This window comes from Bombus affinis, chromosome 12, assembly GCF_024516045.1.
Source record: "Bombus affinis isolate iyBomAffi1 chromosome 12, iyBomAffi1.2, whole genome shotgun sequence".
In the NCBI taxonomy this organism is placed as follows: Eukaryota; Metazoa; Arthropoda; class Insecta; order Hymenoptera; family Apidae; genus Bombus; species Bombus affinis.
The window spans coordinates 852,100-868,102 of NC_066355.1; the positions used below are offsets into that span (position 1 = coordinate 852,100).

General features: G+C 38.9%; 1 protein-coding gene across 5 annotated transcripts in view; it reads right to left on the reverse strand.

Annotated features, from left to right (window-relative positions):
• Positions 1–16,003, reverse strand: part of LOC126922415 (retinol dehydrogenase 12-like) — a 40,683-nt gene that overhangs the window by 13,703 nt on the left and 10,977 nt on the right. For all 5 annotated transcript variants that reach the window (XM_050734985.1, XM_050734987.1, XM_050734989.1 and 2 more), the window contains one exon: positions 7,593–7,897. In XM_050734985.1, the coding sequence (XP_050590942.1) occupies positions 7,593–7,897 (305 nt within the window). The remainder of the gene's footprint in view (positions 1–7,592; positions 7,898–16,003) is intronic.

A 16,003-nucleotide genomic window follows, 5' to 3' on the forward strand; every position in this document is an offset into this window, starting at 1 on the left:
AAGGGTTGTCGAAGTAGTCCGAATGGGTCTCTATCTCTTCAGCTACCCTCAAAATCGACAATCGCCTATAGGCGTCAGGGATCCATCTAATATCGATTACGGAGCACCCCTTTCGCCCGACACAGGTGCTTACCGAGCTTCGTTTCACCATGTTCAACAGGAACCCGAGGTTCTCAGTCCAGTCCGAAAGCGTTCGATCGCGAACGTTTGTCCTGAGGCTTCCCCACTTCCTAGAATGAGCGTTGAAATCATTCAAAACGAGAAATTGACACAGACAACATCTCCTTGCGTAATCACCATCTTCAAGAACTTTACAAACACCGCTGACCCACTGTTAAATGGAACGTGTCTACCGCATGGGGGTGGTATTAAAGCTGATCGCAGGGAAACATTGTGTTGGATACATTAAGTAAAAATGGGATTGTACCCATTAGAGTAAATAAAAAGTATACGTTTTACACTACATAATTAGTACGGACGAAAGACTGGCAAGGAAATATAAGGAAAGTAAAATACCTAACGTGTCTTTAGCCTCTTACCATACCTATGTTTTACATGATTTTAAAACTATTAAGATGAGACGTAATGTCCATAATTTTAAATACTCAACGAAAGAAATGGGTAGAGATAATTTTATTTTTAAACGACTTAAATTATATAAAATTTATTTATTCAGAATTCAAACGACGAGGAGGCGCATGGAGAAAGTTTCCAGACTACTGTAGAAACGACATGTGCCTCCGAACTAAAGAAAGTTTATCCTCCTACAAGTGAGAGAATAAAAACTATTGGTAGTGTGAAGAAGATACTTAGGACGGAGGTCTTTATCAAACACTATTTCTTCAAAAATCTGATCTAAGGGAGACTGATCGATGTACAATATTTTTTCACGCATGAAATAATTGCTAATATTCTTACTGAAAATCTGTTAAAGTTAAAACATCAGAATTTCTTAGGATTTGTAGAGAAGGGTTGAGGGTGTAGCGGCACATGATTTAGAGGACAAATCAAATCATGTTATTGTTCTGTCCCGGAGCATCAAGACCGTTAGAATACAAGTAACGTAAACTCCGAGCAAAGCAATGCCGCCGCTACAGGCAACCGTCGGGTCAGGACAAATTCAAATTTTTCGACTCTCCTCCGACCAGTATAAATAAACAGACACGTTCGCGGACGAGGAGAATATAGTACGGTATCGAGCGAGTATACACAGAAACCATCAGCACTAACGGGTATCTCCGCAATACTTATATCTCGTGTACGTATGCCTATTTAATTATTTGAAATACATATAACGAGCTGTGACAGCAATAATTTGCTCTCATCATTTCGCACTATCCATAAGCGGTTAAACCTCTACAAGGGTAACAATATCTCCCTGCATTACGAACCGCGCGTGAGCGTACGGGCCAACTATATCCAACATGGCGATATCGAATAAACATTACTTTGTCTTCCCTATTTTGTGCATTTTATATTCAATAATAAGCGCTCGTATATTTAAATATTCTGTCAATGCATTCTCCACATTGCCAAACATAACTCAAATAAAATAAAAAGGAAAATAATAGAAATTGCGTATTCTTAGCTCAACTTTCGTTCATACTTATTGATGCTTTCGCACTTTTGGCTGAAACACGTTTGAGGCACTCATACTGTAGGGATGTCTCAATCCGATTCGACTCTTCAGAAAATCGGTTTCTTTGTTTAAAAGATCGATTTTTTAAAAAGAATTCTTTGCTTTTCGATTTTTCTGAGAATCGGTGCTTTATCCTATTTGCCGACTTTAACAATCGAAAAACTGATGCTTTTGTCACGACCGGCATACTTCAAATCCGATGGACCGATGATGGAGATAGAGATGTGGCGGCCTTGGCGACAATGTATATCGCCGAAGTGCCTAATGAGTCATCTGTATCCTACCGGTCCTTCCACCGAATGTTCTAGAAGCGTGACAACGGTCACGTACGCCTACAGGGTAGTGGGGATATTGAGGGATGACAAACAAAGAAGAAACAGATGCTACCAAAAGTCAAATTGTAAGAACTTCAGTCTTGGAAAGTCACGGCTGGAGCTCAGAACAAAATCAGTTCCGCCTGGGCAGGCGACCTAAACGGACGTGCGAAACAGTGCTCCAGTGAAAGTGCGGCAAGAGAGAAGAGAAAGGGACAAAGTTAACGCCAAAAATAGACAAAACGTGGAATCATGCAGATTCCACCAATAAAAATAATTAACTCCGGTGAAACATTCTTCATAAATAAAGCTACAGACTCTACATATGCAGAGAAAAATATATTATGGAAACAACACAATCCGACGGGGAACAAAACATACCAATACACCAGGAAGAAAGCTGGACGGTGGCAACCTCCAGCAAAAAACGGAAGGTAACCCCGCTCGCAAGCGCGAGGAAAATCGATACATACGAAAAAAAACAATGGCTACAAGATATCAAGCTGCACAATCCATTCAGCGCACTGCCAGAAGAGGCAGCAACGGACCCAACGGAAAGTCCGACAAACCGTACTCCCAAACCACCACCGATATACGTAGACGCAAAAATAATCGACCCCCTCATCGAACTACTAAACAACATCGCAGAGAAAGACAACTATATCATCAAACAGATAAAAATAGACCAGGTGAAAGTGCAAACCAACACCCCAGAAATATTCAGAAAAATTACAAGATCACTAAAGGAAAAAAATGCAGCATATCACACTTTTCAGCTCAAAACCGACAAAAGCTACAAAGCAGTAATCAGGGGACTACGCCCAAAAACAAATACCGGAAAAATAAGTAAAGAACTGGCAAAAATCGGACACCAGGTAAGGTCAATTAATAATATCAACAAATACGATACCAAGCAACCATTACCGCTATTCCTAGTTGAACTAGAACCTAAAAACAACAATAAAGAAATATACGATATAGAAAAATTACTAAACACAATAGTAAAAGTGGAGCCACCCAGACATAAAAAAGAAATCCCACAATGCATAAGGTACCAACAATACGGACACACTAAAAACTATTGTAATAGAACCCCGGCATGCGTTAAATGCGCAAAAAATCATCTCACGACACACTGCCCATCCACGGGAAAAATTGAGGAGGTTAAATGCTACAACTGTAACGGAAACCACCCAGCCAGCTATAAAGGATGTGAAGTAAGAAAACAATTACAACGTAAACTGTTCCCGCCCCTACGAAGCAGAACAATCACTAACACACAAGCCCAACAGGACAGCACAAATCCTGAAATAATTCCAAGTACAGAGCAAGCAACAAACACCAAACCTATCAGCACCAACACCATTGGTGGTCTAAGCTATGCTCAAGTAACCAGCCAATCAACACATACACACAACCAATACCACAGCAATAGTAACAATGACACTGCAGAAATCAAAGAACTGCTCAAACAATCCATAAAGAACACCGAAATGCTAACCAGAATGATAAGCGAACAAAACGCAGTACTCAAACAGCAAACCCAACAAATCACAGTCATGCTACAACTAATTACAAACGTGCTAAGCAAAAAATAAAAACGGACACTCTAAAAATAGCAGCCTGGAACTCAAACGGCCTACAACAACGGGCCCTCGAAACTAAAACATTCATATACAATAATAATATAGACATACTACTTGTCTCAGAAGCACACTTCACTACAAAAAGCTACTTGAAAATACCATACTACACCATATATGATACCAAACACCCCTCAGGAAAAGCTCACGGAGGGACAGCAGTGATAGTCAGAAACGATATCAAATATTATCTACACAGCCAAGTTAACAAAGAACATTTACAAGCAACCACTGTTGCAGTTCAAACTAGCAGCAACTACTTCCAGTTGTCAGCAGTATATGTGCCTCCGCGACACAAAATAACAACACAAATGTGGGAAGAATACTTCCAGGACCTAGGGGACAAGTACATCGCAGCGGGAGACTACAACTCAAAGCACACGCTTTGGGGGTCAAGAAACATTACACCTCGAGGTAGAACACTGGAAAAATACATTAGAAATAATAACATCAATATATTATCCACAGGAACACCGACACATTGGCCGACTGACCTGAACAAAAAACCAGATATTCTGGACTTTGCAGTTACAAGGGGACTAAACACAAATAAACTAAAAATAACACCCAACCTCGAGCTCAACTCCGATCATACACCCATAATAATTGAATACAGAAACAAACCAATTCACTATAGCAAACCAGAAACACTATGCAATAAAACCACCAAATGGCAAATTTTCAAAGAAATAATAGAAAGCAAAATAAACTGCAACATCCCGTTAAAAACTCCTGAACACATAGAACAGGCAGTAGCAACATTGACAGCAACTATTCAGGAAGCAGCAAGGACAACCACTACTCCCGAACCAACCAGCAGACAAACAATAACAATCCCGCAAGAAATACTCGACAAAATTAAAGAAAAAAGAAAAGCAAAAGCAAAATGGCAAAAATACAGAACCCGAGAAAACAAAAAACACTTAAACAAACTTGCAAAGGAAATAAAAAAACAAAATAAAGGAGCACAACGATAACGAATTCGCAAAGTTCATAGGGACACTCTCCACACACGAGAACACCAACTATTCACTATGGAAAGCCACGAATAAAATAAGGAAGCTAATATTACCCGTCTCAGCAATCAGAAAAGCAGATAACACATGGGCAAGAAGCAACGAAGAACAAGCCGAAGAATTCTCCAACCACCTCTGCAACACATTCACACCACACATTATCAACAACAGCAACCTCAAAAGTCATACGGAGGAGGATCCACAAACCACTACTACCACAGCCGACAAGGAATACACCATACCTAAAACATCGGCACAAGAAATTAGAAACATAATTGATAAAACAAAAAACAACAAAGCGCCAGGAATCGACCTAATCAATGGTAAAATCTTGAAAAACCTTCCGCCAAAAGCAATAAGACTAATGACAATAATATTCAATGCAATTCTAAGAATTCAATACTTCCCCAAACCATGGAAATTAGCACAGATCAAAATGTTACATAAACCAGGCAAAGACCCGCACCAAACTGCATCTTACAGACCAATATCACTGCTTCCAGTATTTTCCAAAATACTGGAAAAGATAATATACGACCGCATAAAACCAATAATAGAGACAAAAAAACTAATACCGGATCACCAATTTGGTTTCAGAAACAAACACTCCACGATAGAGCAAATGCACAGGCTTATAAACGAAATAATAGTAGCACTAGAAAAAAAGGAATACTGCACAGCCCTCTTTATAGACATAGAGAAAGCATTCGATAAAATTAACCATGAAAGTCTACTACAAACAATTAGGAAACAATTCCCGGAGCAAATACACCACTTAATAAAATCCTACCTAAGCAGCAGAACCTTCGTAATAAAAATCAAGGACACACATTCTCAAGTTAAAGACATCAAGGCCGGGGTACCACAAGGAAGCGTCCTAGGCCCAATACTATACACATTATACACGGCGAACATACCAACAACTACCAACAGCACAGTATTAACATTCGCGGACGACACAGCTATACTAATCAGGCATACTAACCCAGAAACGGCAGTCAAAATACTACAAGAACATATCGTAAAAATAGAAAATTGGCTACAAGAAAAACAAATAAAAGCAAACCCCAATAAATGCAACCATATTACATTCACGCTACGGAGAAAGATACCACCAAACATCCTATTGAACGGCACGCATATAACGCAAACAAAGCATGTCAAATACCTAGGACTCCACTTAGATCAAAAACTCACCTGGAAACTACACATCAAATCAATAGTAGAAAAAATACAGAAAACAAGGAGACAAATGCATTGGCTAACAAGCCGAAAATCCAAACTAAGCACAGAAAATAAATTAAAAATATATAAAACGATCATAAAACCAATCTGGACGTACGGAATACCACTATGGGGGACGGCAGCAATGAGCCATATAAACAAAATAGAGGTAATACAGGCTAAAATCCTCAGAACAATAGTAAACGGACCTTGGTACGTCAGAAAAGAAGATATACGAAGGGACCTGGGAATGCCAACGGTCAAGGAAGAAATTAGCAGATACTCCGAGAAATACAAATCAAGAATAGCAACACACATAAACCGGCTAGCTGCGGAAACATACAAAACCATAAATATGGACAGAAGACTAAAAAGGAAGCACCCAGCAGACCTAATAAAGGACATAACCTAAGAAACACGAGGATGGTACCCCGCTGGGGGTAGCCACCAACATGCTAATTTAACCATTAAAAAATTCCACCAAATGTCCAAATTAGACAAATTGTGAATTTTAATAAATAAATAAAAAAAAAAAAAAGAACAAAATCGCAGTCAGTGTAAATTCAGAATACAAGAAATAAATTCTCTTGTTTTTTTTTTTACCTTAATTTTTTCTTTTCGTTCGAGCCCCCTGTTTTTTATTTTACGTGACACTTTCATGGGTCTTCCCGGATTTGAAACATTACTTGGATCAACTAATGAGATTGTAGCATCATCTAAACACGCAACAATATGTCCAACTATCAACATTATTGCGAAAAAGAGTATTCCGTACACAGAGTGTTCCGTACCATTTAATTATGTTATAGGAGACTATCGGATAGATAATCACGTGTAGTACATGCAGCATGGACTATGATACTTATTATCATACGAACGCTAATAGAGACACATGATATAATCACAATTGCGTAGAGATAATTATTATCTACACCACCAGCTGGCTACAGAGCCAGCATGTGTTGATCAGACGTTTGAATCATCTCCACCAATAACTTCTGATAAACACGTGGCAGAATATCCTCACATGACGAATCGATCCAGATGATGCTACAAACGATTCATTTTAACAATTTTATTATCGAGCACAAACTTACTTTAGGAAATGTTTATATAAACTCCAAAAGCGACGAACTTTAATATAGAAGGAGTCCACGCGGTTAGTTTAGGTTGCCGACGTGTGACAATAAGCCTATTATTTTCACGACACTGACGAGGAAATCGAACAGAAATGTTAGTAATTTCAACAAATTTACAAGTGACGACTTACCATGAATCAATTAGAGATATTATCATCACTGTTTAATCAGTGGTGTACAACCACGTACCGAGCTAACAGCAATGGGTAAATACCTGAAACTGAACTTCATGCTTGAGACACGTGGCTAAAATCACTAACGACGAACCCACTTTAAATGGCTGAATAAACGTAACATATTAAACTAATTGACAGCAAATAAATGTTTTATTTAATTTATTTAACTATGATTCGTGAACACATGCCATCATTTGCGGCCATGTTGGTTTAATACAAGTAAGATGTAAAACCACCAGCACGGAGTCGTTGTTGTAGTCATTTAGCGAACTAATATGACGAAGTCGAAAAACGAGTTCATAATAAGATGTACCAAGAATAATTTTAATAAAATTAAAAGATGTAATTATTAGTCTCTCTCTCTCTCTCCCTCTCTCTCTCTCTCTCTCTTTCTCTCTAGCTTTCAACTAATCATATACAATTATTATTATTGCTACTTACCCAAATGTGCAGCTGATGAAACATTAATTATTCTACAACCTGGTCCAGATTCTATTATTCTTGGTAACAGTAGAAGTGTTAAAAGAAAATGTGCCAAATGATTCACTTGAATATGAGTTTCGAAGCCATTCTCAGTTTTTTCAAACGGATGCAAGAATACTCCTGCATTATTAATTAATATGTGAATGGCCGGTTCAGTTTTTAAAAGGTGCTGTGCACAGTTCTTAACGCTTGTTAAACTACTGAGATCCAACTGACAAATTACTAATTGTCCTGGTTTATCTTCAGGGTTTTTCTCACCGGCACTGAAATTTTTTATACCATAAATCTTATAAAGTACATTGAACAGTAAATACAACAATACATACAAAAGAAAACTGAATTCTTCTCGAGTACCGCTACGAATTCTTAAACAGTATAATAGCTTCAATAAATCAGTATAATCAAATTAACAAATTCAATATAACAGAGTTTATGGGATGGAATAACATAGTGACTCAGAAAATGTTTCTAATAGATAGATACAATGATAAACAATTTTAAAACGAACTGTGAATTTATATTTTAAAAATTATTATCCAAGTTCAAACTTAGTGCCTCCTGTGAAACAGTAAGCCATAAAAAAATGGTTTCGGTCTAACATATATAGATTTATAAAACATAGAAAAGATTGTGTGAAACAATATTAAATAGTTTTGAATAACATATCGCCTCATACAGAAATAATGTATTTTTAACAAAATCCTATGTTTCATATAACTGATATATTTTTTAATTCTTTCTTAATTCAATCAAGCAGAAGGATCGAAGCATTTGTATCCGATAATTTTGCAGAATTTGCATGGAAAGCAAGGAAAGATACAGAAAAAATATATAGTAATTACCGGTTTACAAGATAATAATTGGAGAGAAATATGAACCAAAATTAAAAATTAAAATATTGGAAAATAAAAACAAAAATATAAAATATCGGCAATTATTTACATAATTGTAATAATTATCTATCTTATAATTATTCATCTCGTTGATTTTGAAAATATTAATGTACGTTGTTGACGTTAATATCCTGAATAACCGCTTATACAAATAATCGCTGTTTATATAACTTTATTATACACATCGGAGATGAAAGAACCCCGGAACCTTCCCTTTGAAACTTTGGGAAGATCCCTTAATACTGTAATCTAGATTCCACCATAGCCGTATTAAGAAATTGTTGTCATTCGATCTGACTGTATTTATTTGAGATTTATGATAGTGAGCTCGGGCTCGAGGCGACAACTGGTCGCCGAACGTAGCCGCGGTCAAGGGATGAACGTTTCGTCTAACAAAGGCATGAGGTAACTCTATAGTTCTCCTTAAAAGAAATAGTAGGGACGGTGTACGACAGTAAACATTTCAACGATTTCAGTCCCGTGGCTCGCCACACGCAGACTTTGTCCTTCGGGTAAGATTTTTTTTTTTATTTATTAGAATAGTTACAATCAATTCTCGTTGAGAATTTTCAGTAACTTCATTTGGCGTGATACAATGACATGGATTATAATAGTTTTATATTGTTGGTTCTAGTAGAAACTAAGGATTTAATCTAGAGGGTATTTTCTTTTTAGTCTGCGGATCTGGTCCGTCGTGTCCAGTAGTTGGGTGACTAGTGGGTTATGGTGGTTGTTGACTCTTGTGTTATATCTGCTTCTGGACTTGTGTATTTCATCTTTGACTGTAGGTATCTTGAGGTCACGGTGGATTGTTTCGTTGGTAACATACCAGGGTGCATTTAATATGGATCTTAGCGTTTTCGATTGGAAGCATTGGAGTATTTCAATGTTGGAATTACTTGCTGTTCCCCATAGTTGGATTCCGTAGGTCCAAACAGGTTTTATTACGGCCTTATAGAGCGTAATTTTGTTCTGCGTGCTTAGGTTGGAGCGACGGCCAATGAGCCAATAAAATTTTTTGAGTTTGTCCCTGAGTTGTTTGGATTTGTCTAGGATATGTTGTTTTCAGGTTAATTTCCTGTCCAGAGTCATGCCCAGGAATCTGACTGTGTCCTTGTCGGGAACTGTAATATTGTTAATGGTGACTTGTGGGCAGGTTTGTTTTCGCAGCGTAAAGGTAACATGTGTGGATTTTTTTCATTAATTTTGAAGCCCCATTTTTGGAACCACTTTTCCATTGAGTCGAAATCTCGCTGGAGAGTGGATGAGGCTATTATCGGGTAGGCGTGGGACGCTAATAGCGCTGTGTCGTCGGCAAATGTTGCTATGGTTATTTCTGTCGATATTGGTAAATCGACAGTGTAGATGGAGAACAGAAGGGGACCGAGGACACTGCCTTGGGGTATGCCCACTTCTATTGGGAAAGTTGTGGTAATGGCGTCTGCGTATTTAACCATGAATTGCCTATTGGTAGGACTTTAGGATGAAGTAGTAAGTGTGTGGTAGGACTTTTTTAAGTTTGTAAAGAACCCCTTCGTGCCATACTTTGTCGAATGCCTGTTGAATATCAAGGAATACCGCTGAGCAGTATTTTTTCTTTTCGAGAGTTTGGCTGATATTGTGTGTTATTCGGTGGATTTGCTCTATTGTGGCATGCTGTTTCCGAACACCGAATTGATGATCTGGCAGAGTTTTCAGGTCCTCTAGGAGTGGAAGGAGTCGATTCGTTAGCAACTTTTCGAATAGTTTTGACAAAGTGGGTAGAAGACTAATTGGGCGATAGGAGCTAGTTTCATGCATTGGTTTTCCGGGTTTTGGGATGAGCGCAATTAGTGACGTTTTTCAGGTTTTGGGATAGTATTCAAGGCGAAGAATTGCGTTGAAGATTGAAGAAATGAGTGCAATCCCTTTTACAGGTAGTTCCTTAATTGCTTTGTTATTTATTTGATCATGTCCCGGTGCTTTCCTGGGGTTCAGACGATGGATTGATTCGGTAACCTCTAGAGAAGTGAAAGGTTTAATGGGGAGAGACATTTGGAAGGGAGAATGCAGGTATTCTGTTATTTCCGGAGCGGTATTGGAGGAATGAGGTTTAAAAACGTTGGATAGGTAGTTGGCGAAGAGGTTGGCTTTTTTTATAGGGCTTCGTGCCCATCCGCCTTGCGGACAGCGAATTGGTGGGATTATTTGGGGGGGACGCGTGAGTTTCCTGGAAGCCTTCCATAGTGAGTAGTTGGAGTCGGCAGAGGGGGTCAAATTGACGAGGTACTTTTGGAAACAATCATTTTTGAATTTTTTAATGATTTTGGTTAACTCCCTGGTTGCGTTGTTTAGCTTGCGTTTGTCGTCCGGTGTTCTATGGGTTTGCCATACTCTTCTTAGTCTTCGTTTTTCTGTAATTTTGTTTAATATGTAATGGGGGTATTCGTGTTTACTGATGGAAGTCTTGGTAGGTGTTGAGGAGCAGATGGCGTTTATTATGCTCGTGTTTAAGTATTCTGTGGCAGTTTCGATATCTGCCTTTTTTTTTTTAGTGAGATAGAGGCAGAGGTTGAGTGATTAAAAACTTCTCTAAAGAGCTGCCAGTTGGTGAGTTGGTTGTGAATAAGGCTATTAGGTGGGTTCTCGATTATTGCTGAACCGAATGTTGCTATTACGGGGGAGTAGTCGGAAGAGAGTTCCGTCGAGGAGTTGATTTAGACATATCTGGGCGAGATATTTTTGGTTATGAAGAAGTCGAGTAAATCGGGGATTTTGTTAGTGTCAGTGGGCCAGTATGTGGGTTCATATGTGGTGAGGTAGTTGAGATTGTTGGTGGTTATGCTTTTCAGGAGGTTTTTGCCTCTTGCTGTGACTAGTTTGCTGCCCCATGGGTATGTTTGGCGTTATAGTCTCCTCCAGCTATGAATCTATTGCCTAGGGCGTCAAATAGGCTGTCGAAGTTCTCTTTAGCAATCGAGTGTCTGGGAGGGCAGTATACTGCTGAGGTGGTGATTGTACCATGTCGGTCTTCTATTGCTATACTTGTGGCTTGAAGGTAGTCTTCCTGGAATGATTGTAGCTCATAGTGCTTAATGCTGGATTTGATGATGATTCCGGAGCCGCCATGTGCCTTTCCGCTGGGGTGTTGGGTGTGGTAGAAGTTGTAGCCGTGTATTTTGAGGTAGTTTTTGTCGGTGAAGTGGGTTTCGGATATGAGCATTACGTCGATTTGCTGTTGTTTTAAGAATAGTTCTAGTTCAAATTTGTGCTGAGCTAGACCGTTGGCATTCCACAGAGCTATTCGCATTGGTTTTATTTTGCTTCTGTGCGTATGAATTTGTCCATGAAGAGTGTGAGTAGTGACAGCAACTTGTTAATTTGCTTCTCGATAAGTTTTTCGAGTCTGGTGAAGTTGTCTGTGTTTTGTGGGGTGGGAATACTATTTTCTGTGTGTTCACTGTGGGTTTTCGAGTTGTTTACGTTTCCTTGTGTCGCCTGCGCATAGGATATTGATGGTGTGGTGAGTTTTTGGGGTCTTGGTTCTTGTATGGTAATCTCCTTGGTTCTTAGTTTTGGGTACTTAATATTATGTAGCGTTTTATAGGCTGAGCATCCTTTGTAGTTCGCAGGATGCTCTCCTTGACAGTGGATGCACTTCGCGGGGGTTTCAGGGGATTTAGTGCAATGGTCAGTGGGGTGACTACCTACACATTTTACGCGCCGGAAGTTATGATTGCAGTATTTCTGCGTGTGGCCGTACCTTTGACACCTTTTGCATTGTACTATTTCTTTCTTTACAAGAGGTGGTCCGAACTGAACTATGGAGTTCATCAGCCGGTTGACGTTGTAGATTTCTTTGTTATTTCCTTTTTGTTTTAAATCTACGAAGAATAGCGATAGGGGATTTTTTATGATTCTATGTCTTATGTTGCTGATGTTAGTTACTTCGTGGCCGTTCTTTAACAGTTCGAACTTTAGTTCGTCTGGGTCGACTGAGTGGTGGATATTGCGTAGCACCACTCGAAATGGTCTTCCTTGCTTGAGTTGGTAAGTGTGGAAGTTGGCATTCAGGTTTTTTAACAACTTCGTTAATTTTCTGTATGCGTCAGGGTTGGCCGGCAGGACTTTTACGCTGTTGTTGCTGATTTTCAATTTATATTCGTCCTTGCCGATTTCTTTTTGGATTGTCTTTGTCATTGATTGGATGTCAATGACATCATCGATGAAGATTGGCGGGGAAGGGGGTTTTTTTGTGTAAGTTGTTTATTTACCTCTGTGGTTGTGTCCATAGCGACATCAGCCTCCAGTATCGCGAACCTGTTGTGGGTGGTCACTTGGCTGGCTGGCGGGTTGGATTGCCTTTTGCTCGCATTGGTCCTGCTGGCTTCGAGTTTGCGTTTTTTCGGTAGAGGGTCGTTTGCAAAATGGGGTGTATTGCCCCTTTGCTACGGGAGAGGAAGAGCAGCATTGTTGTAACTACGCTCCGTAGCTCCCGTTTGGGATGATTGGGCCATCATCGATCTAGTTAATTCAATGTGAAATAACTAGTCGAGAGGATTTTTCACTCGCACGTTTGCGAACACTCGGCTAGGTTTGTTGGATTCGCTTTCGACAGATAGGCGTCACGTGTTGTTTTGTGAACTTCACAGGGCACTGGACACACGTCTGCACGCTTCGGCATTCGCCAGCAAAACTGTCCTTCGGGTAAGATGATTACCAGATGTCAACGCATCTTCATGGTATATGTTTAGCTGGCCGAGGACTCGTTATAAATCTTAAGTTTCAGTTGTATAAAGTCCTTCAAACAGACAAATAGCTTTGTTCCAACTACGGGAAGATAAGAGAAATCTATCCTTCCACGAACGACGCTTCCCGCTAGCAATTTCCCCTCAAGGCCAACGCCAATCGAACCTCACCTTCCGAACGAAGGCTTTCCTCGATGAATCCGAGGATCTCGTGTCCTTAGACATACCCCATATAGTTTTTCCTTGGTGGCATCATCGGGACGGAGAGTCATTCTCTCGTACGATCTCATCGACGAAAAGAGTAACGTCTTCACGATCAGTAAATATTTCACGTTTTGTTAACAAAGAATCAGACTTGGACTTTGTGAGAACGTACATCTATCATCCCGTCGATCGCGGATTCGTTATTGAGCCTAGGATCATTGTCATTAGCTTCTCGAGTATCTAATTATCACGATTACTTGTCAAATTCTATCATAATCATATTTGCACTAGTAAATATCTCCTCTATTGCATAATGATAACGTCTAATGCAAATAGGGATTCGTTTCACGCCCTTAACCCTAACTCTAATCTTAACGTCAACCCGACATACATATAACTACAGTTTCAGAATTATACGCGAAAATATCGTATTTACATATACGAGTAAAAATATCGTATTTACATATACATATCGTATATACATATAAACATGTCTCGTTTAACTAGAAATTACACAATATCTCACGAAGGATTAAAGTTATCACAAAAATGTTTTAATAAAAGTTAAAAAGAATCAGGAAGCGAAACTGAAGCAATCGCCTGAACCAGTTTTGAAAAGAATGTAAAAAAAACAGAACTACGATATATTCCAGACATTGGAGAATACAGTCGATTTTTATTCTTTTAAATATTTTATTAAAATGATGCAAGATGCAATATGAAATTGCGATTATCGTAAAAAATATGACACTGAAAATAATGAAAATTTCAGCGTTAATTGAAAATCAGCGAGAATACAGACATCTTAGAACTTAAACACGAAAAGTGTAATTTGTCCGTAGTTGATGTTATTGGCACTTGTTTACATGGAAATGTTTTGGTGGGAAAGCGCACCTCGTTAGTTTCCCACCTACTATAAAACACTAAAAAAGTTACTGTGGTTCCATGTATTCCCCCTTTTCAAGAATGGGAAGAGACAAACATATTTTCGAAAAAATTCAAAATTTGATAGACATGCCAAGACTAAAAATGATTCAACCGACGAGAACAAGGTGGCTAACATTGTTCGAAAGCATCCAACGAATACTGCAACAATCGAGAATACTGTATAGAATATTTGCAGTGGCAGTTATTAAAGATGAACATGGATCCGCCACTGAGAAACGATCTTTAACAGCTTAAATCGTTTATACGCCAAAACATATCTAGAATTTTTGAATTATATGTTACGGATATTTACAAACATTAACTCATTGGTTCAGAGTTACACAGTTGTAATTCATTCGTTTGCTACTGGAATGCCACACAGTTTTACGAATGGGAGATTTCAATTTGACCAAGTATGATATAATACAACAAAGAAATTTACACAAAGTAAATCTTCTCGGTGAAAATATATAATTTACTGCATCTGAAAATTTATAATTTACTGATAATCAATCATCGATGATGAATACGCCAAAAATACTATCAACCAGATACAAGACAGTACACAAAAAATTGCAAACGATGAAGAAATTAGAGATTTTCTTCGTAGCGGCACACGAGCTAGAGAACAATTCAAATAATGTTGTTGTATTGCCTCGGAGTATCAGCATCATTAGGATATACATACTGTAATAATAAGTAAACTCCGGGCAAAAACAATGTCGCTACGGGCAACCGTCAAACAAAGACGAATTTAAATTTTCCGGTAGGCCCCCCACCAGTACATTCTCTGTATTTATTAAATATTTTTTAAATACATTTGACGGTTTCAGCAGCGAGTTATCTCGTCATTTAAACCTCACGACCAACCATCCACTACATCTTCACGATTGTCTAAAATTTTGTCAGAATATCTTTAAGGATTTAATTTAAAAACTCCCATTTAATGAGCCATTTTTACACAACATCTTTTCATTACTGGAAACATAATGTCGATGGGGGAAGATAACAGAGAAATGAAAAACGGTTGTCTTTGACAACAAGAAATATTATGTCTACAACAAATCATATTGTAAAATAAAAGAAATTTATTCAGTGACAGGCACCAATGTTGACGGAATTTACAAATTAGATATAAATGAAAGATTTGCTAAAAGAAATAAATCTGCAGCATTCCTAAGCGAAACAAATATATCGCTATAAATATGGCACAGACGTTTTGGACATCTAAATAATAGAAATTTAAAAAATGGATTGGCTGAATTTATTTAATTCAAGGGAACCGGGGATGGTAATGTGTGCCTTGTATTAAAGGGGAACAAACTTTTTTTTTTACGTGGAGGAAATCTGCACGGACACCAGGCCGTTTCTAGGGGGAAGCGGCGTGGTAGTGCCGGACTCCAACCGACTAAAACCTCCACGATGACCGTCCCGGCTGCGATCGAGAGAGACCCGGGAACCGGTGCGAGCGACACACCGGGCCCCTTTCGCGCACAGAATGTATCGTCTCCGGAGCCGCCGTGCAAGGCAGTCTGGTTCCCCTACCGGACTGCTTGACGGTCCCGAGGCGCTGATCTGTCAGCGCCTAAATTTGACCCCCACCGGGGGGAGCGGCGAC